Consider the following 27925-nt stretch of genomic DNA (forward strand, 5'->3'; position numbering starts at 1 on the left):
TACAACAATCACATTAGGGGACCAGAGATAAGTTCCCTCAGCCTACAGCAATCGCCTGGAGACTAGAACAAATGAAAGCGATAAAGAGTTAATGATAATAAAAAGGTAAAAAAACAATGACTACCCCAGAGGCCGCACATTTAATATGGGCACAGAGATGAATGAGGAGGTTAGAAAAGATATGCTTACTCTACTGGAAGTTTGGGAGAAAATATACCCTCTGTTCACCAAAACAAAGTGTGCCTGAAGAACCTGTTTTAAATAATGGATTGAAAACTATGGGGCCTCAAAACCATCCTATATGTATATGGAACAATTGTCAGGAGCTGTGGTAAGCAAGTAGAGTGCCAACAGTAAATTAAGCCGAGAACATCCATTTGAGGAGGTTCACGAGGACATTGAATCCCCTAAGAGGCAGATAAAATCTTTGGGACCACTCCCCCAGGAACTTCCCAAGTATAGTCTTCATTTAAAGAGTGATAATGATACAACCGATTGCTACGAGAAAGACAAACATTCTGTGAATTTTAATGTAATGAACCCTGGGTTGCTATACTTCAATGTCGCAAATGAAACTGCAAATGAACTCCTAATAAGGGAAATAGTGATGACAGGGCAAGTCCCTTCTGCCAAGCTATTCAAACGAAAGAAGAGTCTCTCACTTAAGGCAACAATATTGGCTCAATTTCACAACATGCCCCAGAAAGAACTTCTGCCAGACTTTACATTTGAAAAGAGTAAATTTTAATCTACACAGGGAAAAAAGAAAATCTATGAAAAGAATGGCTTTCCATGAAGTTTGATAAGTCTAGAGCCTTACTCAAAAACAGAGGAAGTGGTGCCTTAGAAAATCATATCACATTTTCAAACCATTATCAAATAATGCATAAGAAGGCGATAATTGTAAAAAGGAAATTAAGACTAATAAGAAACTGGAACTACAAATAGACTTATCGGATTGCTCAAAGGGATCCAAGCTTCAAATCCAATCCACACTGACTCCGAAAACGGCTCTGGGTTAGACACTTCAACAACTTTCCCTAAAAGCTCAGTTCCAGAGATAATTAGAGATCCTGTGCAAAGAAGGCTATAAGGCAAGCACAAAACAAGGAGCTGTGTTGAGGCTAAAAGAAAAAGACTGTTAAAAAAGCCAAGAACATTTAGACAGAAATCCAAGAGAGACCTAAAGTATCTGGAATTATGCAGAACTATTTGATGTAGGTATTGTAGAGTTGATGTACCAGATATAAAAGACAAACCAAACACTGTTTAGGAAAAAACTAATCAGGAATGGCAATTGCTACATCAGAAAGAAATTACAAAAAACAAAGAAAACAAATCAAAATCTACAAAGCAGCTTTAAAAACTGATTTTGTGATTCCTTGGTATACTTAAAGCTGTAAAAGGCAAAGGCCACTCCCAAAAATATTTTCAATTTCTTATTAAAGCTAATTTTCTAAAACCAGCAGGAGGTGAAAACAGATGTTTAACGATCACAAGAGCTTAGTAAGTACCACTCAAAAAGAAGAGGCTCTTCTACCAACAATTTGGCATAGTTTATGGATGACAGCATAAAAGAGCCAATCCTTTCCAAAGCAGATTCTGCTAGATTCTTCAAGACCAGAGTTAGGGCATTCCAAGATATGGCATTCGAATTTGCTCAAACGGGCAAAGAAATGAGGGCCACCGTACAAGAATTTAAGAACTGGAAAATACCAGCGCAAATCATCCAACAATCCAAATGACTATTTCTTTGGCAGGAAACTGTCATTGTCTTAGATTGGAGAAGCTGTGAAACTATCAAAGAAAATAAATGATAGAGTAAATGATGAAAGCAGAAAGTACAACTGGGTTGGTCATTTAAGTAGGTAAAGATACTGAAAAACAAAAACTTTTCCCCTGCTAAATGCAAATGGCTCACAGCCATCTTCCTTCAGAATGCCTGAGATGTGCCTATCTCATTTGTCATTGATGGTATGCCCACTCCCAAAAACAGCAGCACCTGTCAGTCACATCTGCACCCACCTAGAGGTAGTCTGCAATCTGCACCACAACGCATCATACAAAAATCCATGCACCTGGCCACCAAATGCCATGCGCAACCCAGGATACCTGCAGGGGCCCAAAATGGGTGGTGCATACTGATACCAGCACTGATCCTTATGCCCTCACTGATGGTCTGTTGTCTGGCTGCTTGACTCACAATATCTGAAAAAATAAATCTCTGTACTGGGAGATTAATTGAGGAATTGGACTGAAAAACTCTTCACAGACCACTTGACTGCCAGGGTCTCGGTACATTCCAGCCAGAGGTTCATATTGGGGGATCCTTACATATGCCCTGATACACGTTTTAATGAGATTTATACATATATCAAAGGGAGATAAGGCGTTTGGAAGCCAGAGGGTAAGGACACAGAAGAAGTACCCATGGAAACACTTGCATGACGGGATTTGTGTTCATCTCACATATATTTACCGATCCATATGAGAGCAAGGAAAGGACTGAAATTGAAGCAACTGCAGGGCTCAGTGAATAGGTAAATCTCAAGAGGGCTTCCAAACGTTTACGTTTATTTTGTATTGTGCAGAAATGTGTTTTGCACTGTGCAGAATTATAAAGAAAACTTCAGTCTGAAAGATGGGGGACTGGGCAGCAGCTGTTTGTGCTTTCTGAATCTAGCACACAGTCCACTAAAACCCTTAGCATTTTCAATAGAAAGGGCACAAACAAATGAACTGTTCATGGATCTGGCACTTAATGTTGACCCTTACACACTACTATGATAGATTTCCTTCTTAAGCAAAGTAGATACCTAAAGCTGTAATTACAATCTTCAGTTAAATTTCCTCCATGGTGTCTTTTGTGAGCAAGAGACCTTTCCTCAGGGAATGATCTATGAACACAGTGAAGGCTTAGTGGATGCTCAATGAAAGCCAATAAGACAGAGGCAACCAAATCCTCTTGAAGACACTCACACAGCAATGTCTCCTACAACGTCTTCTCTCTTACAATTCTACGGTGTGTAATACAGGCTGATCCCCGGGTTCTTCAAAGAAAAGCCTGGGACTGGAGTGTAGATTAAGAATTTCAGTACTGATGCATCATTCTTGACAAATGCCTACATTCCCTTCCAAGCAGCTCTAGTGGAGGAACTGAGGGGCGATAGCACCTGCTATGTTGCAGGCATGAGACCCAGACTGATTGTGTGCCAAATGTGCCCTTTGCAACAGTGTTTTCCATCATATATGTAGCTGGAAGAACAAAGAAAATGTTAAAAGTAGAAGAAACTTAACGAGAAGAAGTAAAAAGTGTTGTTCAGAAATGTGGACATTATGGCTGTTTTGACTTGAACAAATGACTGTATGGCAGATGTCACTGTACGCATGAGACACTTACCTTAATGCCTCTAGTTGCTTTCAAACCACAACCTTCCCCTGGAAATTCAACCAATTCAAAGCCTTCTGTAGAAGCACCATTAACAGTTGCCCACTTCATTAGATCAGGAAAATAGTCTTCCCTCTTTCCATCAAACACAACTGATAAACCTTGAAAGTGCAAAATAATATGAAAGCAATGTCAAATACAGGGATCATGGCATTTTCCTCAGAAGAACAAGTTGTACTTAATCCATTTGTCAACTTTTGTGCTACGAACCCTAGCCTTCACATTCTACCCATCTGACATGAAGCAGCACAGTTGGGAATGAACATTCTGTATAAAAATAAAAGGTGATATTCTGAACATTGTCTAACAAATTGTAACACCCATATACTGTGCAATACTACTCCTCAGTCTCTACAATAAAATATTCACTTTATTAGCCACGTTTTCTTATAAACGTTTGCAGCTAATAGCTGCAGTGAATGTACACAAACTGGGTTGAGAACACATATCTTTTATATAGATTATTAATCAAGGACCCACGCAGTCCCATCACTTTATAAGGGCTACCCGAGGCATACTTTCTAAAGCAATGAAGTGATGAAAAAGAATAAGAAAGCAGCACAATTAAAAAGTTGCACATATGGACAAGCTACTTACCTTTACTAGTGGTTGTCAAACAATAACTTCCTTGTTCATAAATTTAGAATAACTACCCATCACAATCCAGGATCTGTAAAAACATTTTAATGGATTCTTGCTTTCCCCTTTGTAGCATGCTAACATAACACCGCAGATAATCAGACATCAAACCATGGCTCTTAGCCATTCCATTTTTTAAACAGAGATCTTGCAGAAAGTTGACTTAGAGGTAGCCATTTTAGATCACCTTGCCAAACATCAGAAAATGAGAGGCAGAGTATTTCATTTATAAAACTGAGGAGATACACTTGCTGAAGTAAATTACTCCTTCATTAAGCGTCCCTCAACAGATTTATATGCTTCAAATTGTAGGGAAATATTACTAACACTGGATTGGCAGGAAAATGAGAAGCATAAAAAGTAGATCAAGAGATATGAAGAAGGTCTCTCCCACTTTTGAATAAGCCTGATCATCAGAAACAAAGAAATAGTGTGAATAGAAAACATCAATGATCCTCCAGGAATTCACTTTCCACATTTTGCCTTCAAGGACACAGATTAAAAGAATCTATGATTATTTTGTCCATTATGCGCCCACGTGAAGATCTGTTTGTTTAGAAGCATGCTCTCCACCAACACTCTCACCGACATACTCACTCACTGACACTCCATTTCTAGTACTGTCCACTATTCTCTCGCCACAATACATTCCCACCAGCACACTCCACACCAACGCACACACAATACTCACTTACTCTAATACATTCTCACCAACATGTCATCAGCCCAGCTCTCACTCTCACCCCAACACTCTTTCAACTCTCACCCCAATACAATTTATCTTTCAGGTTCTTCACTGCTTCCCGGAAATAATGGTTGGGCCGCAGCAATTCTGAACATCAGCACAGTGGATACCCTAAATACTTCTCTCTGGTACTGACCAACATGCATAATGATGAACATCCCTGGAGAAAGGTAGACATCCATGATGATCCTATCAAAGTGGGTTTTACCATATCCCAATGTGACCATGGCATAAATGACAGTTTTTGTGGTGTTGCTTGGGAGCCATTTGAACATCTTTCTCTGCATCTTCAGGGTGTGGAAGCAGGATTCAGTTACAGCATTGACTTGTGAGGTCAGGTTCAGCTTGTGGTGATGATGACGATTCCCAGGTTCCTGGCATGGGTGCAGAGTATGAGGGGGGGGAGGGGCGAGTTTAGCCAGTCTCCAGTTGCGGTACTATGCGAGGTGTTCTTGTCAAAGATCACTACTTCTGTCTTGTCAGTGTTGAGCTTGAGAAAGTTGGCTTTCATCCAGTTAGCGCCTTCGGTCATGCAGGCAGTGAACTTGTTTGTTGAGTTGGAGGTTTTGCACGTGAAGGAGAGTATAGGTTGTGTGTCGCTTGGATAGGCGACAATGGTGATGTCATGAACGCAGTGATCACTTATGCACTTTAGATGGTGGGACTGAGCAATAAACCTTGAGACACTCCACAGATGAGTTTGCGGGCTTTAGAGGGGTAAGGTGCGAGGCTGATAGCTTGTGTTTTATCCATTAAGGTGTAGATCCAGCGGAAAGCCAGTCTTTGAATAAATACCATTTTTGCTCAGCTATCTGATTAGGATGGGGTATGAGACCATGTCAAATGCTGCAGGCAGGACCTGGAGAAAGGGGGCTGTTGTGTCTCCTCTGTCAATGATCATGCAGATGTCACCAGTGGCAGTGCTAAGCACAATTTCTGAATGGTGGTTGAGCCAGAATTCAGACAGCATGGCATTGAGAAGATGGTCGTTGCTGAAGTTGTCAGTCAGGCGTCAGTTGATTAGCTTCTCCAAGATCCTGGCCAGATATCGTCAGAAGGCAATGGGTCTGTAGTTGCAGAGCGTGGCTGGGTCAGCGGATGGCTTCTTGAGCAGGGGCATGATGGAGATGTGTTTCTGGGTGTTCATGAATGCGTTGAGTCGATGAGGGTGTTTAGGATGGGTGTTAGTGCTTCGCTGATGGATAGGAGTCCTTTGGTGCAGGTGTGGTGGGGCCAAGGCTCAGATAGGATCTCCAAATGGATGGTCTTTCTTATGAGTACTCACAAACATTTTCCAAGTGTCCAAAAAGTTTGTTAGCTAGTGTGACCAAGGGCTGCATTGATGGCAGTGGGTGGAGGGGTACAGCTAGTATAGGGAAAGCGAAACTTATGCATCTAGTGGCTGAAAATAACTGCACAATATGGAACCAGAAAATCTGGACTAAATCCCATCTTCCCTACTTGATCAAATTGCGTGATCCTAGGCAACTGTTTTTATTTCACTGTCTCTTGCTTTTCTTCATTATCAAATATGAGGACCTGGAAATACATGACTTAAAGATATGCACTGTAGAAAACCTTCTCTTGTGTTCGATTTAAAAACTATTATGTTGTTCATGTAAATAGCAACCCCTGCCAACCAAAGGATGCACATAACTGACTTGCCTCTTAGATCACTATTGGCATTGTTGTTGGGGCGGGCATGAATGTTTCTAAATTCATGTCTGAAAACTGTCCCCTTAAAAAAATACTTTTCAATGCACTGATATACTCTGATTTACTAAGGTGAAACGTTTCTGCATGTTAATGAAATGCACTTTTTGAATTTTGAAGAGGCTATCATAATTTTACAGGTATGCTGTAAGGTTTCTTTATAAATAGAGTTCTTAAAGTTAAGTGGTGCGGGATACTCTGGTTACTTCCTTTCAACTGAATTAACCTTTAAATAAATGGTATCCCATTTATTTAACACTGTTTAATGTTAAGGGTGATTAGAATAAACAACAGCCCAGTGCTGCAGTTCACCAGAGGGCCACATATAAAGGTCAGGAGGGCAGCATGTGGCCCCCGAGCCGTACTTTGAGTATCACCGGTCTTCCTGGTAGCAGCGGTTTCCACAATGGTGACTGGGGGCCACAAGGTCACGTTTCATTCTTCAGACCTGGTCGGAAGTTGATTTGCAACAGTGGTGGGGCCTGGTTGATGGTCAAAGTTGCATACATGCAAATGATTGTGTTACAGATGAATTCAAAGAGCTTGTTGCAGAGGCCAAGTGAGACGTGATGTTGCTGGAGGCACAGTGATATCTTTGGTGATGGCGAAGATTCCCCTGCTGCCTTTTCTGCCAGTGTCGATGAGGTCTGCAAGAGCTGTATGCTTTGTGTCCAATATCTGCTGGTGGTAGTGTCTTGTCCGGGATTTGAATATGTCTTTTTCGATGGTGTCTTGACTTGTTCTCCATTTGCGCTGTAGTTGTTTACAGTGGCATTTCATAAGTGTAGGAAGTTGGCTCTGTATGCACTATTTCAAAGTAAGGAATAGTATGCACAGAGTCCAAGGGTTCCCCTTAGAGGTAAGATAGTGGCAAAAAAGAGATAATACTAATGCTCTATTTTGTGGTAGTGTGGTCGGGCAGTAGGCTAATCCAAGGAGTAGTGTTAAGCATTTGTTGTACATACACACAGGCAATAAATGGGGAACACACACTCAGAGACAAATCCAGCCAATAGGTTTTGTTATAGAAAAATATATTTTCTTAGTTTATTTTAAGGACCACAGGTTCAAATTCTACATGTAATATCTCATTTGAAAGGTATTGCAGGTAAGTACTTTAGGAACTTTGAATCATTACATTAGCATGTATACTTTTCACATAAAACACAATAAGCTGTTTTAAAAGTGGACACAGTGCAATTTTCACAGTTCCTGGGGGAGGTAAGTTTTTGTTAGCTTTGTCAGGTAAGTAAGTCACTTACAAGTCTCAGGTTTGGGTCCAAGGTAGCCCACCGTTGGGGGTTCAGAGCAACCCCAAAGTTACCACACCAGCAGCTCAGGGCCGGTCAGGTGCAGAGGTCAAAGAGGTGCCCAAAACGCATAGGCTTCAATGGAGAGAAGGGGGTGCCCCGGTTCCGGTCTACCAGCAGGTAAGTACCCGCGTCTTCGGAGGGCAGACCAGGGGGGTTTTGTAGGGCACCGGGGGGGACACGAGTTCACACAAAAAGTACACCCTCAGCAGCGCGGGGGCGGCCGGGTGCAGTGTGCAAACACGCGTCGGGTTTTCAATGGTCAATGAGAGATCAAGAGATCTCTTCAGCGTTGCAGGCAGGCGAGGGGGGGCTCCTCGGGGTAGCCACCACCTGGGCAAGGGAGAGGGCCTCCTGGGGGTCACTCCTGCACAGGAGTTCCGTTCCTTTAGGTGCTGGGGGCTGCGGGTGCAGGGTCTTTTCCAGTCGTCGGGAAATGGAGTTCAGGCAGTCGTGGTCAGGGGGAGCCTCGGGATTCCCTCTGCAGGCGTCGCTGTGGGGGCTCAGGGGGGACAACTTTGGTTACTCACGGTCTCGGAGTCGCCGGAGGGTCATCCCTGAGGTGTTGGTTCTATACCAGTCGAGTCGGGGTCGCCGGGTGCAGTGTTGCAAGTCTCACGCTTCTTGCGGGAGGTTGCAGGGGTCTTTAAATCTGCTCCTTGAAACAAAGTTGCAGTTCTTTTGGAGCAGTGCCGCTGTCCTCGGGAGTTTCTTGTCTTTCTTGAAGCGGGGCAGTCCTCAGAGGATTCAGAGGTCGCTGGTCCCTTGGAAAGCGTCGCTGGAGCAGGGTTCTTTGGAAGGCAGGAGACAGGCCGGTAGGACTGGGGCCAAAGCAGTTGGTGTCTTCTGTTCTTCCTCTGCAGGGGTTTTTCAGCTCAGCAGTCTTCTTCTTCTTGTAGGTTTCAGGAATCTAAATTCTTAGGTTCAGGGGAGCCCTTAAATACTAAATTTAAGGGCGTGTTTAGGTCTGGGGGGTTAGTAGCCAATGGCTACTAGCCCTGAGGGTGGGTACACCCTCTTTGTGCCTCCTCCCAAGGGGAGGGGGTCACATTCCTATCCCTATTGGGGGAATCCTCCTTCTACAAGATGGAGGATTTCTAAAAGTTAGAGTCATCTCAGCTCAGGACACCTTAGGGGCTGTCCTGACTGGCCAGTGACTCCTCCTTGTTTTTCTCATTATCTCTCCTGGACTTGCCGCCAAAAGTGGGGGCTGTGTCCAGGAGGCGGGCATCTCCACTAGCTGGAGTGCCCTGGGGCATTGTAACACGAAGCTTGAGCCTTTGAAGCTCACTGCTAGGTGTTACAGTTCCTGCAGGGGGGAGGTGTGAAGCACCTCCACCCAGAGCAGGCTTTGTTTCTGTCCTCAGAGAGCACAAAGGCTCTCACCGCATGAGGTCAGACACTCGTCTCTCAGCAGCAGGCTGGCACAGACCAGTCAGTCCTGCACTGAACAATTGGGTAAAATACAGGGGGTATCTCTAAGATGCCCTCTGTGTGCATTTTTTAATAAATCCAACACTGGCATCAGTGTGGGTTTATTATTCTGAGAAGTTTGATACTAAACTTCCCAGTATTCAGTGTAGCCATTATGGAGCTGTGGAGTTCGTTTTTGACAGACTCCCAGCCCATATACTCTTATGGCTACCCTGCACTTACAATGTCTAAGGTTTTGCTTAGACACTGTAGGGGCATAGTGCTCATGCACATATGCCCTCACCTGTGGTATAGTGCACCCTGCCTTAGGGCTGTAAGGCCTACTAGAGGGGTGACTTACCAATGCCACAGGCAGTGGGAGGTTGGCATGGCACCCTGAGGGGAGTGCCATGTCGACTTAGTCATTTTCTCCCCATCAGCACACACAAGCTGGCAAGCAGTGTGTCTGTGCTGAGTGAGGGGTCCCTAGGGTGGCATAAGATATGCTGCAGCCCTTAGAGAACTTCCCTGGCATCAGGGCCCTTGGTACCAGGGGTACCAGTTACAAGGGACTTACCTAGGTGCGCCAGGGTTGTGCCAATTGTGGAAACAATGGTACATTTTAGGTGAAAGAACACTGGTGCTGGGGCCTGGTTAGCAGGGTCCCAGCACACTTCTCAGTCAAGTCAGCATCAGTATCAGGCAAAAAGTGGGGGGTAACTGCAACAGGGAGCCACTTCTTTACAATAAGCCTGTGTTCTTCTGTGTACCAGCTAGACGGTGGATGAGGTCTTGTAGTTGGATTGCACTTGAAGGGAGCAAGTGTGTCGGGCATGCATTGATCCAGCTGTTCAGCTTTTTGATGGATTTTGGCAACTTGCTGGTCTTTTGTGGCATACTGTGGGCATTTCTGGCTTTATAATGGCCATCCCTTGTATGTGCATGAAATTGCATTCTTCTTTATTGTGGACAGCAATAGTATTTTGATAAGACATGCAGAAGTAATCAGGAACAATGAAGTCAACGATTCCTAGTTTCACCATAAACAACCTTGCTTAACAACGTAGTACATCAAAGTCAAATTTGTGTTGTGTATCTGGATCAACACACCTTGTTTTGTTAAACTCGGAAGGAAGGACTGCAACTGTAACTACTGGATGTCTACATGGATTTCTTTCTCCTCCTTCGACCGGAGGCCTCTCGTGGACAGATCCGGGATATCTACACCCAATCCTTCCAGTGGCACATCTGTTGCCATGACTATCCTGTCCTTTCATGGAAGAACAGAAGACCGATTCTGAGGTTTCACAGGGTTTGCTTGAGCTGCCTGGTGAGTTTCAGTGTGTTATTGCATGAGCCAGTCGCCTGCTTCCACTAGTAATCTAGCTAAAGCTGAATAGGCCTTATCTGTGATCCACAAGAAGAAATCAGGCCAACGCAAGACTAGATAGGATCGAACACAGATTTGTACATCCTGAGGGGCACTGTTTGCTTGAAACACAGGGCCTCTGTCATTGCCAGATGTTTTGTAACACCTTCTTCTCAAGGTAATCCTTCCTCATTTAAGTTACAAGAGTGCCATAAGAATCACAATCTTGTCACATATTGGTAGGAGAATCCCCTTAGAGTTGAAGAATAGCCGTAGTTCTTGGAATACGCTGATGGATGCAGCTGTGGAAGCACAAGCTTCTTCCTTTGATGGAGCTTTACCAAGATAGTCATCCAAGTACGGGTATGCTTGATGATCTTGTCCTCAAAAGGCAGCAGCTCTAAAGAAAGGGGGTCAGAGAGGGGATTTGTTCCAGCACACGTCCTTTGTAACTCAATAAGTAAACAAATGAAAGTGTGCAGATGTCTAGAAAGGAGGCGGGCCAGAATCCACATTGAGGTTCTGGGCCGGTCATATGTCCTACCACTTACACCATATTATGTGTTAAAAAATAGTATAGCTGGATAGACACCCTTACTTTAAATGTGTTCGCTTATTTTGCATTGATAGGCTTCCAGGATGGTTGTAGCATGGTAGGCTGAAAAGCAGAAACTACTGAGAGGTCAAATCACCAGTGGTTGGTCTAGGCTCGTGTTGTGCCCAAGGGGCCCTTCTACTTTAAGATTAGGGATGTCAAGGCACAATAAGGGTACACATCTAAAGTTAGAGTGTCTATCCAGGTATACTACTTTTTTCTCACAAAATATTGGGCTAATGACAGAACATCACAATGCATAAAGTATTTTTCCTGCCAACCTAAGTAGATTGGGCATTAGAAGATCCAGGTGCAATGCTAGTGATCCACTTGAGGACAACTTAGGCGTGAAACATGTAGACCAAATAAAGGGATCTAGGAACCATAAACACTCCTATGAGCCAATATTTAGTTTTTATTGTTTTAACAGAGGCCAGGTGAATACTTTAGACAAAGATGGGTCCGCTAGTTAATTTTAAACACTCAGACCAATCTATATTTCACCAAAATCTCTTCTTGAAACATTCCTTGAAGACATTACCGGTCAACACAACCTGACCGGATACTGAAAAGATCTCTGCCAAAGTGCCCCTTAGTGGAGCCCACTTGCATTGCACCCCCAGCCCAACGAGGAGCACAGCCTATGATGAAGCATGCCTCCAATGGTGGGTGAGGGCTTGTGCTCTAAACCGGCGCAGCTTTTGATGATCTGACGGGCCCAGATCCAGACTATGGATTCTGGAACCCCTCCTTTCTATGAAACTGCACCCTTTCAGTTGTTTAGCTACTGAAGAAAGGCACTTTGCAAAGACCCAAGGTGGAAATGTCAGACCAAATGGTATGGGCAGCACTTCTCTTCCTGATGCAGTAGAAGGGCTTTTTGGAGGGCTGCCAATCAGAAGATTTGTTTATTAAGGAAATTATTCAAATTTCAACGGTCAAGTATTCGCCTCCACTACATTAATTTGAATAAATCTAGAGTTTAATCCTTGATTTATCTCGTTCTTTGGGACCTTTTTTAACTGCTCCATTTAGGAAAAGGAGAAGGATCTCTTTCTGTAGCTTCTGCAAGTGCAGAGAATGTTTTTTTTTTTGGGGGGGGGGTGAGGGAGGGGGGGGCGAGGTGGGTGGATGGGTAGTTTCTGTATAAATTCAAGAGTGGGACCAGCCTGCATCTGGAGCACCCAGGCATCTGAAGTTACTTCATCTAAAATGAGGGGAAAAATCAGAGAATTCCCATGACCGAAGCACTCTGGGTAAGTGGGGGACAGCTGGTGAAAGTTAAGCTCTCTGCAGGTTGTCATGGAAGCATGGTGAGGTTGTTCCCTTTTTCTCTGCCATTGTTTTCCCATAGCCTTGCTGACCTCTGTCTGAGTGTAGTACCATGCAGTTAATGCATTTGCTAAACTGATGATGGCCTTAGCTTCTTCCCTTCTAAGCTCTAGGATGAGATTATATGAGGTGGAATTCCATGCCACTTCTGGCAATCATATCACCCCAGCATAACCAAGGATTCATAGCTTTTATGGATCTTGCAACCATAGAGCTGACTATGCACTCCAAGCTGTCAATGTGGCTGCCATTCCAGTCAGGGGGAACTGAAACGGGAGTGACATGGTTTCTAGATCTTCACTGGACCGATGGCATAGGGATGGAGTCAGGATTTGGGTGGCCAGTCAAGCATGCTGGCAGGGATTCTGGAATCCTGTTCTTCTGCAGGCAGGGTATGACTGGCTGAACTGTGGCCAACATATAAATTCGTTTGAGACTCAGACCAGATTCAGGATGGATGCTGTACTTTTCTGAGGCTGTTCTTTAAAATCACATAGAAAACATTACTGCTCCACAGAAGTCATGGGGTGTCAAACTTTTTTGCGCCTTTTTTCAGATTGTGTAGGTGGTTGGTTGGTTGTAAATTCATATCAGTCATCATCATCCTACCACTTTCTTAAAATGTTGCTTCTTCCATATCAAACATGAGATCTGAGTCAGACAAGTTCTTTTCTCCCACGTCCCTAGGTGTCAATGGGAAAGGATTTGTTGTTGTGGGAACAGGCACAGTAATAGTCAACCATGTTATCATCAACAGGCGTCTTGTCATCAACAGTACAATCGCGGACTGTAGCTTCCTGCTTGTAGACGACAGGGTACTGCTAATACGGTCTGCTGGTGAGGCGTCTATTGAAATAATGTCTTCAACAAAAAGGCCTTTCTTGTCAATGGTGGGGCTTTGGTCAATCACTTGTGCAGCAAGTCCAAATGGATGTCAGTAATAATGCAATTTTTTGCCCAGGTTGTTCCTCGCTCTTTTTTGAGGACTTTTCATAAGACCTTTGTCGCAGGTTTGGAGGCGGTGTTGCCCTACACATGTGAGGTATCTTGTGGATCGCTTTATGTATTGTTTCTTCTTTTGGCCCTCATAAAAACCTAAATTGTACAATGGATTTGGGAAAGGACCCACCCGTTTTTAGGTTTTACTATGCTGAGTGGCAGCACTTAAAAGGATTTTAGTTTCAGGTACATATGTTTAATGGAATGAGTTCTGTTTTCCATATATTATTAAAGCACACATGATGCTCTGGTCTATTTCAGTAGATCCAAAGAGACGGCAAAGCCTCTCCACACCACCCAAAATATTATTCCTTACCCCCATCACCACCACTATAGTGTCAGAGCCGAACTGGTAAATGTGCACTGTGCCTGTAACTGGCACTCCTCCACTTTTAAACGATTTACTGACTTAAGAGCCAAGATGGTTGTGTAATTCGTAGGTCACGGGTTCGGTCCTGCAGATGAATAAATAACAGATTTTTTAAGTAGCACCATGAATGACAAATATGTTATACCAAACACTATGAAATACACAGAATCACATGATGAAAACATAATTTATTTTAAATGAAGACTAATGACGGGGGAGGCCGAATGACAGTCAGAGGAGGGCAGGGGTGAAGGAGAGAGACACCAAAAGGAAAGAAAATTGTACTTCGGTGAGTCGATAGCCAGTAGGACACTGGCCACAGGAAACTGTATTTTTCCATGCTCCAAAACAAGGAGGAAGACTTAAAACCCAGGAGGAAGCCGTATGCTAGGAGGATACGCTAACCAATAAAAAGCAAGAAAAACGGAGTGACACTGAAGCAAACCAATGATGAGTAAAGGCAAGTAATGGGCGGGCTCTAACCTTGCTATAATTTTTTTTTTAAACAGATTTTGCCAGCGCTCTACAGGTGAAACCTACAAATAGGCATTATTAAAAGAAACAATGGTGTCTTAGGACACAAATTCTAAGCAGCAATATTGAAACTAACAAGTTGTGTACATTCAAAAATAGGCATAAGGCATTGCCAATAGCTGCAATAGTGTGTGATTTAAAAATCAAAAGCACTTCTGTTCCCATGGCCCTACCTCCTCCCACTCATCAAGGTCAGGCATTGCATCCACCTTGCTAAGAGGCTCTTTGCCTCTCCCAGCTCACCAAATGCTAGTTGTTAGAAATTGAGTTTCTGGTTGGATAAAGTATGCACCTAAGCAGTGTCCTGTTTCTCTTCCAGCATTGGCTTCAGACAGCAGTGGAGAGTAAACAAGCACTTTATGTGAGGCCAGGGTACATCCTTTACAAATGCAGGCGTGCCCCGCCTCTCCCTCTTCCAGCCCTGGAAGACCATTCAATATGCAGATGCACTCTTGTGACACCTCCACCCTCCCTGTGTACAGGCTGCTTGAAATGTATGAACAAAGCCCAGCTGTTACTCTGCCCCAGACATGGATTGGAATCAAGCTGCAAAACACCAGTCATAAGCACAGAGAAATGCCCACTTTCTAAAAGTGCCATTTCTATAACGGTAATACAAATCCATCTACACAAGTAAGCAGTATTTCTCACCACCATTACCACCATGCCTACCCTACCCCCATTGATCCGACAATACCACCTAGACATATGTTAGGGCATTTACAATGCAATTCTATGAGAGCAGCAGCACTCACAGTAGTGAGAAACCAAATAGGCTGTTGGTCACTACCAGGACAATAATACACACAACCAGGCACATCTCCTGCCTTTTACCCACACAGCATCCTGCCCATAGGGCTATCTAGGGCCTACCTTAGGGGTGACATATGTAGTAAAAGGGGAGTTCCAGGCCTGGCAAGTAAATTTAGATGCCAGGTCCCAGTAGCAGTAAACTGCGCATGCAGGCCCTGTAGGAGCAGGCCTGAGACAGGTTTGAAAGGCTACTTCTTTGGGTGGCGCAAGCTGCGCTACAGGCCCACTCGTAGCATTTAATTTACAGGCCCTGGGTATAAGTATACCACTGAACAAGGGACTTACAGGTGAATTAAATATGCCAATTAGGTGTAAGCAAATCATACCAAATTCAGAAGAGAGAGCACCTGCACTTTAGCACTGATCGTAAGTGATAAAGTGCTCAGAGTCCTAGAGCCAACAAAAAGAGGTCAGAAAAAATAGGAGGAGGAAGGCAAAAAGTTTGGGGGTGACCCTGTAAAAAGGGCCAGGTCCAACACTAGTAAGTTGATGTTTGTTTGATAGAACACTAACTATGAGTCCCTGTCAGTGTGATGTGAAACAAGCAGAGCATCCAGAGTAAAACTAGGTTAAATTGTGTCCTAGTAGGGAAAACAAAGGTGCAGTGTTTATAATATGGCTGCGCAATCGCAGAGTGCATCGTTTATACACCTAGCCAATAAATATTCATATATAAAAGACCCTAATTCTTCCGTTTGCCAAGCTATGTAGCCAAAGATGCCTTTTTGTCACTGTATTCTGATTTTCAAGCTGAGCAAAAGGCAAGCGTAGTTACATTCCGTGATATAACTAAGTTCCTAGAGCATAAAACCAACCAATACATGTGGCCAATAGTAGTGCAACCATTAATTAGCTTTTATATTAATGTTACGGTTCATTATTTTCACTCATTTGTAACACTATGACTCCCCTACGGATGTATCTATACACGTCATATAAAGACGTACCCTGTATGCCCTTATGACACGCATTTACATGCAATTCAAACAAGACACAAATTGCCAGGGAAGTGCCCTTACAATGATTGTATAAGCTTTTTGTAAATATTGAAAGAAAAACATGTGGCCATGGGGTACGCAGACAGCTCGGCACTAAAGGAGTTAAATAATTGTTTTGTTGGATATTCTTGCAAGAACAACCTCAAAATTGTATATTGTAAATCACAAGTTTATTGGCAGCTGAAGTATTCCTAACTTAATTTTTACCTTTTTGCTTCTTGCGAATTTTCTCAACAAGGCCTCGGATCTGTAGATATTCTTCCCATTCCCTTCCAGGGGTAGACGTTGGGTTACTACACTCTGTAGATGAGAACAAGTAAACAATTTATTTTTGATTCAGGTAGGAAAGTGGAAGGATACTATTGTTAGGTTAAAAACAAAGTTATTATACATGCTTTTCATGCGGAACATATTACTTACCCGCTACTATGCTTGCAGCTTACAATGTTACAGAATCACATGCTAAAACATTGAGAATGAATATCTCCAACGACCTTAATATCTGGCTAGGTAACAATACAATTTAATGAGAAAGGCTGCTTAACCCTTTGGAGTTAATGACCAACCAGGAGGCATTCCAGAGAGACATATGTACCACGATCAGGCAGTAAACAGTAAAAAGCTAAGAACACAACAAAATAACCAAACCAAACCAATTTAGAACAAGCATTTGCAATGTAATGAGTCTCGCATTTGCTCGAGTTAGAGTTATTAGCAGTGTAAACTCCTAACCGGACTTTTCTTGCCACATAAACTGAAAATGAAAAGGAATACAGTTTCACATAAGCAAGCCGATTCATAGCACCACACCATCAGCGTGAAGGAGACACACAAAAGGAAAAAGAAGTTAGCTCGCAGTCAAACTTACTGGCAAAAGTGCAATTAGCCATGTAACAGGGTCGGTGTCCAAGGCGGTAACGAAACCACCCCAAGGAGGGACAAACGTAATGCATTTACCAATGATGATAAAGGATCTTTGAAGGGCAAGCCCATGAATGACCGATCGTGAGGGGCATGAGGTGGGTGTGGCTAAAAGCCCAGATAAATAATACGTCGGAAAAGCAGCGCTTGTGCGCTGCTATGGTCGACATAAAAATCAGTTTAAAAAACTAACAAGCAGAATGGCAGAACAAGTATTAAAATGTATTATTTAAGTGGCATGGATATTTAACATTTTAGGGCAAAAAACTCCAAGTAAAGGCAAAGCACTAATAAAAAAAAGTTACTATTCATGGTAAAGTTGGATCCAGGCCTGATTTCAGACCAACCACGATGGGGTGGGATCAGGTAAGCCTAGAAATTTACACAGATCAATTCCTTTCCTTTTCTTTACCTTGGGATATTACTTTTGTTGTTCTCAAGTGGAGCAAAGCAGGATGCTGAAGCCAACAAGAGTCACTCGAAGTCAGATATGTTGCCTACAATCTCCCACCAAAAGCAATGTGCAGGGAAAAGGTCAGAGTGTTTAGCCACCAAGTACACTTTGTCACTATGGCTGAGTCCTCATGTAACCCAGTGCCAAGTTCTATCATTTACCTCCAGTAGCACAAGACAAGAAGCTGTGGCCACAAAGGCTTCACAGGTTCAGACACACTTCTGCAGTGCCATACAGACCCCCTCGAACATTCAGTGACAACACTTAAAGCAGGACGAACCAGCAATCGGCACCCAGCTGGGCTGCATCCTCCTTAGCGGGCTTTGATGAACTGTATTGGTTCGTACTGCTTGTAAGGTCACACTCTGGCTCTTTTGCAGCTCTTTGGCCCTCAGGGTATGCTTCAAGGCAACAGATCTCCCTCCAATAACGCCTGTTCCAAGGTCTAATGCAGCCCACTCCCAACTAGACAGTAGGGTCTCATTCACAGAAAAGACCTCTCCCTGCCTTGTGCGTCCTTTCAGCAATAAGCAAGAGGTCGGCCAGATGATCTTTGAGGCAAGGACAGCAGATCCAGTCCCTGGGTGCCACTGAAGACTTGGAAACATTCAGACTTCTTTTCCCAATCAGGTAGAATTCTTCTTACTTAACAGTGTTGTTCTTGGTCCAGGAATATTATGAGGTTGTGATGAGGTGCAATTTTATCCTATGAAATTGCCAGTGATTGGATAATTCTCTAGAGCAGTATATTGTCTGTAAGAATAGAGGAAGAAAAACTCTCCCTCTAAAACAACTCTTCCAAGAAACAAATAACATCTTTAGATTCCACAGAATCCACCACTTTAATGTTGGGCCACTTTGAATACATGTCCATGCAGACAATGACATATTGATCATGTGACTTCACTCCAACTGGACAAAGTATATCCAAGGCTATATCCATCCACGGCCCTGTGGCTTCTTTTCTTATGACCACTGGTTGTGTCCTACATTTTAATACCTTATCAGACCATGCACACTCTTGACAGTTTCTAACCTCCCTTTCCACCATCACATCTATTTAAGGCCACCAGTAATTAGTTCTTACCCTCTCCTTTGTTTTGGAAATTCCAATATGACTAGCATGGGTATTATTCACTGACTTGTTTCTCAACGCAAACTGAGGAATCAGCTTGCTGCCTCTTACTAAGACACCATCTACAACAGTCAATTCATTCGTCACCTGCCAATAACCTAACAAATTGCAGCCACACTCCTGTTTCGTGCACCACTCACATTGTGTTAACTTCTTCACCTTTAGTAAAGTTTCATCAGCCAGAAGCTCTTTTGTCCATTAGGACTCATGAATCAATTTGTTATAAAACATACTTTTTACTTCCGCATAACAGTGTTCACCAGTAAAATAATCTCCATATTCTATAGCCTCTATCTCGTGCTTTCCACCTAATCTCGAGAGAGAATATGCCTGCACATTTAATACACCAGGCATGCAAGATGGCTCAAATTCAAACTCTTGTAGGGCCACCACCAACTACCGGATCTGAAGTTAAACCATATCAATTCCCTTCACCATAAATACTTCCTTGAGAGGCTTGTGATCAGTTACTATTTTAAACTTTCGCCCACACAGAAACTTCCTTAATTTTCTCACATCCCAGTATACACCAAGAGCATCTTTCTCTACAACTGAATAATTACACTCTGCTCCTCTCAGCCCCCTTGAAATGAACAAAACAGTACTACTTTTTCCATCCGAGCTTTTCTCCAAAACTGCACCTAAACATTTAGAACTTGCATCAGTCATTACTGTAGTTTTATCTTTCGAATTACAACTTCCTAACTCCAAGGTTTTCTCCAAGCTGTCTTTGATGTCATGAAATTCATTCTCACAGACCACAAACCAATTAAATTATTTCCCTTTGTACAATAAGCTTCTCATTTTTCCTGTTCTTTCAGCAAACCTAGAAGCAAACTTATTGTAGAATTCCAAAATTCCTGGAAATGTCATCAGCTCACCACAGCTGCCACCCATTCAGAGGCCTCAACCTCTTCTATGATCCCATTCTTAACTCGTTTATCAAAATCTTCTTTTGGCATCTCTTTTACTACCATTTGGACTCCCTTAGCTTAGCAAGTTGATTTCCTGTACACAACTTCTTAGACAACCTAATTCTTTCCTGAACACCTCAGTAAATTTGTTCACCCAGTTACTGGTACTTTCCGTTACCGTTTCTACATTTGAAGGTTCTCTAAGCTTCACCAGCAAACTCTCATTTGGATCAAGATACACATACAGGGAGTGCAGAATTATTAGGCAAGTTGTATTTTTGAGGATTAATTTTATTATTGAACAACAACCATGTTCTCAATGAACCCAAAAAACTCATTAATATCAAAACTGAATATTTTTGGAAGTAGTTTTTAGTTTGTTTTTAGTTTTAGCTATGTTAGGGGGATATCTGTGTGTGCAGGTGACTATCACTGTGCATAATTATTAGGCAACTTAACCAAAAAAAATATATACCCATTTCAATTATTTATCATTACCAGTGAAACCAATATAACATCTCAACATTCACAAATATACATTTCTGACATTCAAAAACAAAACAAAAACAAATCAGTGACCAATATAGCCACCTTTCTTTGCAAGGACACTCAAAAGCCTGCCATCCATGGATTCTGTCAGTGTTTTGATCTGTTCACCATCAACATTGCGTGCAGCAGCAACCACAGCCTCCCAGACACTGTTCAGAGAGGTGTACTGTTTTCCCTCCTTGTAAATCTCACATTTGATGATGGACCACAGGTTCTCAATGGGGTTCAGATCAGGTGAACAAGGAGGCCATGTCATTAGATTTCCTTCTTTTATACCCTTTCTTGCCAGCCACGCTGTGGAGTACTTGGACGCGTGTGATGGAGCATTGTCCTGCATGAAAATCATGTTTTTCTTGAAGGATGCAGACTTCTTCCTGTACCACTGCTTGAAGAAGGTGTCTTCCAGGAACTGGCAGTAGGACTGGGAGTTGAGCTTGACTCCATCCTCAACCCGAAAAGGCCCCACAAGCTCATCTTTGATGATACCAGCCCAAACCAGTACTCCACCTCCACCTTGCTGGCGTCTGAGTCAGACTGGAGCTCTCTGCCCTTTACCAATCCAGCCACGGGCCCATCCATCTGGCCCATCAAGACTCACTCTCATTTCATCAGTCCATAAAACCTTAGAAAAATCAGTCTTGAGATATTTCTTGGCCCAGTCTTGACGTTTCAGCTTGTGTGTCTTGTTCAGTGGTGGTCGTCTTTCAGCCTTTCTTACCTTGGCCATGTCTCTGAGTATTGCACACCTTGTGCTTTTGGGCACTCCAGTGATGTTGCAGCTCTGAAATATGGCCAAACTGGTGGCAAGTGGCATCGTGGCAGCTGCACGCTTGACTTTTCTCAGTTCATGGGCAGTTATTTGGCGCCTTGGTTTTTCCACACGCTTCTTGCGACCCTGTTGACTATTTTGAATGAAACGCTTGATTGTTCGATGATCACGCTTCAGAAGCTTTGCAATTTTAAGAGTGCTGCATCCCTCTGCAAGATATCTCACTATTTTTGACTTTTCTGAGCCTGTCAAGTCCTTCTTTTGACCCATTTTGCCAAAGGAAAGGAAGTTGCCTAATAATTATGCACACCTGATATAGGGTGTTGATGTCATTAGACCACACCCCTTCTCATTACAGAGATGCACATCACCTAATATGCTTAATTGGTAGTAGGCTTTTGAGCCTATACAGCTTGGAGTAAGACAACATGCATAAAGAGGATGATGTGGTCAAAATACTCATTTGCCTAATAATTCTGCACTCCCTGTATAAATCATGTTGGTGGAACCAACAAATGAATGATTCTCCTTTTATTGAAATATAAATATTTGCAGGTATGAATCGCTCTTTAAATTCAATTGTTCCTCGGAAGTAACTCAGCAGTTTGATTGGTTCTCCCCCATAACCTTTAGGCCTTATATTTGGTTTCATTAATTTAACTTTCCCTTTAAAGTGCTGTTCATAAAATGTTTTTGTTATAAGAGTTATCTTTGCCCCAGAGCCAACCAGAATTTTGACTGCTTCTTCATTTACCAATATTGTTTCAATCAGACCGCCAGTGGAGCCACAGTTAGGCCCTCATTATGACATTGGTGGTAAATGCCGCCTACCGCCATGGCGACAGCCGGCAACATACTGTCGCTACCAGCCGCCAACCGCATTATGACCATAGCCGGAAATCTACCAAAAGGCTCGAGGTATTCCGGCAACGGTCATGGTGGTGGTCGGAGGTAAGGTGGCACTGCTGCGAGCAGCAGCCCCACGCCAGAAGATGATCCATAATGCAGCTTGGCGGTGTGCTGCTGGCAGCAGCGCCACGTCCCATCTCCTGCCGGAGGACCCCCTGCAAGCAGGTAAGTGGGTGCTCCGACAGGGGGGAGGGGTGGGGGGTGTTGTGTGTGTGTGGGGGTGCGTGTGTGACTGCGTTTGTATGCATGCATGCGGGTGTTAGGCGTGTGTAATACGTGTGTGCATGAATGGGTGTGAGTGTGCGTGTATGTTGTGTCGTGTGATTGCGTGTGTACCTGGATGTATCTTAGTGAGTGTTGCTCTGTGTGTGTATGAATGTATGCATGCATGGGTGAATGTGGGTATGCATGTATCTATGTGTGTGTATGTCGTAAGGGGGGGGGGTCGGGAGGGGGAGGACTCTGGGGAGGGGGGAGAGTGGGGAAGGACTCTGGGGTGGGGCGGGGAGACCCCTATCAGTGCCAGGGAGGGCATTCCCGAGCACTGGTGGTGCCTACCGCCATGGTTTTTGTTGTGGTAAAAAACCCAAGAAAACCATGGCGGTATGCAGGTTCATGATACCGCCGGCGGTACAGTGACAGCACCCGGGCTGGAGATATATATCTCCAGTCCGGCGGCTATTACCGGTCGGTGTGGTACACGGTAAGTACAGTCAGCCTGTTGGCGGTGCTACCGCCATAATAGCACCGTCCACCGGGGTTGTAATGACCCCCTTAGTTTGTAAAATCTCAACTTCACTCACGGATTCTACGTCATATTCTTCCTCTCCACATTCAACTTCTTACCTTCTTTTTAGCGCTTCTTGATCTACAGCACTTGGCAAGATGACCTTTCTTCCCACAGTTATTACAAACTACTTTCGAACCTCTGCATTTTTTGTTATTGGACATATGACCAGAATTCCCACACCTAAAACATTTTCCTGTAAACATTGTACTGGACTGTATACCATCTTTGTTTTTCATGTTATTGTTATCTGTAATACCACATAACACATTTTTTTATTTCTATATAATCTTTGACCTCTTTGGTATTCTTTTCACCAACTATGCTGTCACTGCGAAGAACTTCTACACATTTCTTTGAGTGTTCATTCATTTTCGCAACCACTAACACTTCATCTAAAGAAGAGTTTTCTTTTTGCCACATATTCTCTTTAGCCTTCTCAAGTGAACACCCTAACATGAATTGATCTTGTTAACATCCCTCGTAAGAATGTCCAAGTGTACACGTTGAAGCAAGTCTTCGTAACTCAGTTATATATTGTTCTACCTATTCACCTCGACATTGCATTATCTTACCAAATTGGTGCCTCTCCAACACTGTGCTAATTTTAGGTAAATAATGTAGGTCTAATTTTTTCATGCATATCTCATATTCATTTAAACCTGCTACATCATTACCAGAAGAATCAGGAAGGTTTTCAAACACTTCTTGCACTTCGGTACCAAGGCAGTGCATTAGTAGGGATATTTTCCTTCCACACAGAGATGCTCCACAGACCTTGGCATAATGGCTGAAAACATTCTTCAATTTCTGCCAATATACAGGTGGATCACCTGGTGAAACCAGAAAGAAAGGTGCTGCTGGTATGTTCTGCATCACTTTTCAAACCTGTTCCAAGAGCTATACATAATTGAAGTGTCAAAAATGTATACATCAGTAACGAGAATTATTTACTGTGTATTTATTGAATTACTGCTGTGAACATCAGCGATGAGCACTCATAAGTGACAAACCAGTAGAACCAGCTATGATAATCACCAAAACGTTTAATGCTCCTGCTGTAAGCACATTATAATGCCAGGGATGATGATGATGTACCTCAATGTTTCAGTGGCTGTGCTGTAACTGCGAACGTCAGCCTCTTTAAATCTGTGCTCTTCTTTGGCAGCCGTGAGCAATAATGAACAGCACAGCTTTACTGGTCTCCGAAGCTACCTGTAATTGACACGATGATGGTAAGACGCTTTGTAATTGACGCAATGACGGCAAGAAGGTTTGGGATGCTGGGCAACTTTCCTGACGCGTTTCCGATATGAAGAGAACACACCGTTCGGTGAATGTGAAGAAATGAAGCTTGCGCTTCAATCGGGTCGGGTCACAGAGCACTGCGTTCGTTGCATCTCCACAGATGCACACGAGACCGGGAATCGTTTACTATGGCTTGACCACGTTTTTAAAAAGTATAACTTAAGTCTTGAAAATAACAAAGTCAGAACACCTTACCGTCCGTCTCTCTTTACATGTTGAGCTGCTGCGTTAGAGTTTGTGTTGCATACGATGTTTAATACGTTCTTTGTAATCATCTACTTTCTCGTAAACTCGTTGTTCATAGCTCTTCGTCAAAATGAAATGATCGTCTCTCAAACAGATGAATAAATCCATATGCTTTAATTCAAGTAGAGTCGAAGATACAAACTCTCCCCAGCCAGCAGACTAACACTTTCTCCTCAAGTGATGACAGCTCTCCAACTGACAGGCTCTACATTCTAGTGATGATGTATCAGTGTTCTATTAACACATAATTTCTTAGGAACTAAGCAGCACAGAAACAGAACCTTATAAATAATTACCATATTCCCTAATTACCACAGCAGTGTTTCTCACCCTGTGGGTTACAACCCACCAGAGAGTTGTGTGCAGATTTTTGGCAGGTCGCAAAAGTTCAAGTAATAAATCAAGAAGCCTTTAAATTCTATAATTATCTTGTCACATTTGCTGAGCTTCAAAGACCGAGGTCATATGTCAGGCTAAATTTTCTGACAAATTGGTGCTTTTATTAACAGGGGGATGGTGTTTAAAAAACTCCTCATGCTATAGTCAGAGAAAAAAAAGAATAGTTAATTATGTGACAATCTTGCTGGTGTACAGGTGTGTGAAGGGAAAGGTAGTAGGATGTCAGTGGTTTGTAACACACCTAATTGTATATGCCTGAAAATGAACTGTACACATTCAGTAGCTATGAAAGCAAAATGAAGTACATTTTTGTGACATTCTCAAGTGTGTTGGAAACAATGATTTTCAAGACACTTTACTTGGTGGTGCTCAAATGATATACATGAAATGAAACTAGATTTCCACAGATCATTTATGTGCAGTATAGTTTTATCAGTAAAACTGTAAGTCTGTAGAAATCTTGTGGCTATTTCAATGGAAAATGTACTGTCTGTAAACAACAGTGCGCTACCACATGATCTTTAGTTACATCAAAAAAAAACCCTGCCTCATGCCCATTAAAGCTACATGGGTTAGGAAAGTTTGCTATTCTAAAAAGTGGGTTGTGATTCTAAAAAGTCTGTGAAACATTGCTCCTGATCCAAGCATGGCAGAATTCCTACACAAACCAAGCCTTCAGGATTTCGTTTTTCACTTCACTCTAAACCTCCCTAGAGCCCATCATTCAAGGTGCTCCTAGCCAGGTTTTCCTCTATGGACCTTGTCATTCCTTCCCAGGTCAACCCCAATAGATAAGAGAGGGAAGCCCTTCAACTCGTTTGGATACAGCCTCCTCTCCTGCTGCAAAGGCTGAAGAATGTCCAACAGACCTCCGGGCTATTGCAGCAGACATTTCAGTTTACCATCTGTTCTTATTCTAGCTCAATTAAGAGGTCAGTGGTTCCATAACAAGAGTCTTGATGGCCTTACAAGGCATGTATGGTTCTCTAGCAGGCCAGCACATCATGCCTTACTAGAGTTACACTATAGTTATTGTAGAAACGATAGCCAGCAGAAAAGACCTATTTCCACTTTGTTTTTAAGCAACAAAAAATATACTTTTCTAAAATAAACTTTTCCACTACAGATACCAGAAATCTCTCCTTACACCACTAAATAGATTTTTGGCGACAGGTAGAAAATACCCTGCATTCAAGTTTCTATCATTTTCCAAGCTGAATTGTATTTTTTTTTTTTTTTACAATTAGACTGGTTCATGGAAAATGTAACATGGCCTACTCAGTTATGTACAGCTTTTTAAAACCGTTCATTCAGGGAACATATGTTTAATATTTAGTATGCCCACTTTCATATAGTCCATGACCAAGCCTGGAGGGCTTATGAAAAATATAAACATAGGTTTCCTGCTTAGTAAAGCACTTACTTCTGCCATGTCTTACTGCACTGTTCTTAAAAGTGCAGTCTAGCCAGGACACAATTGTGTTCTCTGGAGATATATATATTTAATTAATGTGTGGGTAGTGTAACTTAAACACTAAAACCCACATGCAACATTTAACTTCCATGCTATTATTGCATCTCTTGCTCCAAACTACAATAATGGAAAGTTAAATATGTCAACCGAGTCTAACCAATTATACTCTACATATTTAGGGGAAAGCACTTGTGCTGCAACACTGAATGACAGCGTCATGAAACAATAATACAAGCAAATAAGTCCACAAAAAGGCAAAAACGCAGACCAAGTAGAATAAGGCAATCTGCTATATCTCTCCTACCATTTACTGTTGGGTTTGAAATATTCTAATACGTTTTTTTACATTTTGGTTTTTGGTTGAAAGTGAAATTAGACAGACTCGTGATCGGGTTCCCTTCAGAACACAAAGCACCAAGATACAGTCTGAAATTCAGATTGTGGTAATTTTTCCTCTCATCATGACAGACATATGTGTGCCTACAGTAAAGTGCATCTGCTTCAATCATCTAGTATTGGGAGGTAGAAAAGTAACATGTGAATTTATAACACAAGCTGCAAACCCATGGTTTCCTGGAAGTTATACTCTTTCAAAGCATCTAGGTCTAGAGGGTTAACATGCAGTACATTGATGGTAAAGAAGTAATTTCAAATTCCCAAAAGATGGGTTGCGGGCTACAAGTCCTGTGAGCTCAGGAGAGGCTGCCTGAGGAGCAGTGGGAGTGCGGGCACCACCAGACCCGGGCAGCCTTGCTCCCGTCCTGCACAGCATTTAGACGTGGGGCTCTGTGAGATGCCTGCGGTTCCTACCCTGTGGCGTTGGCTCCCTCCCTGGGAATCTGGGAAGTTTTGCTACAACACCAGCACCCAGGCGATGGCTGCTACGCATCGTCCTGGAATAACAAGGAGCCGGATGGGGCGTTTATGTACCAGCCCTCACCATTGGAATCTGCTGCTCATGAACTGCAGAACAGATTGACTGGTTTGAAGGGAGGAGGATCTTTAAAAGCGGCAGTGCACCCCTTACCCTCAATTGCTGACACATGCCTACTTCCTGTTAGGCCTCCTGTGGAAGGTGCAGCCATTGCTGCCGATGCAACACAGAGCAGCATCCCGGACACCTGAAGGACACTGGAGCTGAGACCTTCCCCCAACCTCCTGCACTTCAGACCGCATTACCCTACAGACATGGCCAATAAGTGACATCCCCTTGACATAGGGAAGTGGAGCAGTGAGCTAAGATTGGCGCCTTCTCCTGGGCTCAGGAGCACATTGGACTGTGTTGCTGACCTCTGTGCCTGCGCTCCTGGTCTTTGCAGCCAACCGTAACTTCTGTTGTGCTCCTGACTATACTAGGTAGCACTATGTCACGGACCTCTCACCTCTTCCACTTGCAGCGTTTAGGGAAGGTTGATTCAACAACCACTGGGACACACAGGCGTTTTCCCCACCTGTCACATCTTATGGAACCCTCTGAACTGGTCAGCACCTACGCAGTTTAAAACTGTAAACTGTAAACTTCGCACTTGTATAGCGCACTACTCACCCGTTAGGGTCTCAAGGCGCTGTACGCATACCGCTGTGGAACCCCTCCTGGCTTTTTCCTGTGAGGCGCCCACTCCTGGACAGCCCCAGGGTGAAGCCAGGCATCCAAGCGCTGTGAGGGCCGTTGTGGAGATTAAGCAAGCTATTGCCCAGAGTTACAGAGTGGGACCCATTAATTAGATTAGGCACTGAGGCGAGAATTATCTGGTCCAAGGGAATTGAGCCCAAGGCCCGCCA

The 27925-nt window shown here is 43.2% G+C and overlaps 1 protein-coding gene across 2 annotated transcripts in view; it reads right to left on the minus strand.

Annotated features, from left to right (window-relative positions):
- The window catches only part of SETD3 (SET domain containing 3, actin N3(tau)-histidine methyltransferase), a 387484-nt gene that overhangs the window by 273775 nt on the left and 85784 nt on the right, over positions 1-27925 (minus strand). For both annotated transcript variants that reach the window (XM_069208287.1, XM_069208286.1), the window contains exons 3-4: positions 16486-16578; positions 3401-3549 (exon numbers count right to left, since the gene is read on the minus strand). In XM_069208287.1, coding sequence (XP_069064388.1) covers positions 3401-3549; positions 16486-16578 — 242 coding nt within the window. The remainder of the gene's footprint in view (positions 1-3400; positions 3550-16485; positions 16579-27925) is intronic.

The sequence above is a fragment of the Pleurodeles waltl genome, chromosome 9, assembly GCF_031143425.1.
Source record: "Pleurodeles waltl isolate 20211129_DDA chromosome 9, aPleWal1.hap1.20221129, whole genome shotgun sequence".
Classification (NCBI taxonomy): domain Eukaryota; kingdom Metazoa; phylum Chordata; class Amphibia; order Caudata; family Salamandridae; genus Pleurodeles; species Pleurodeles waltl.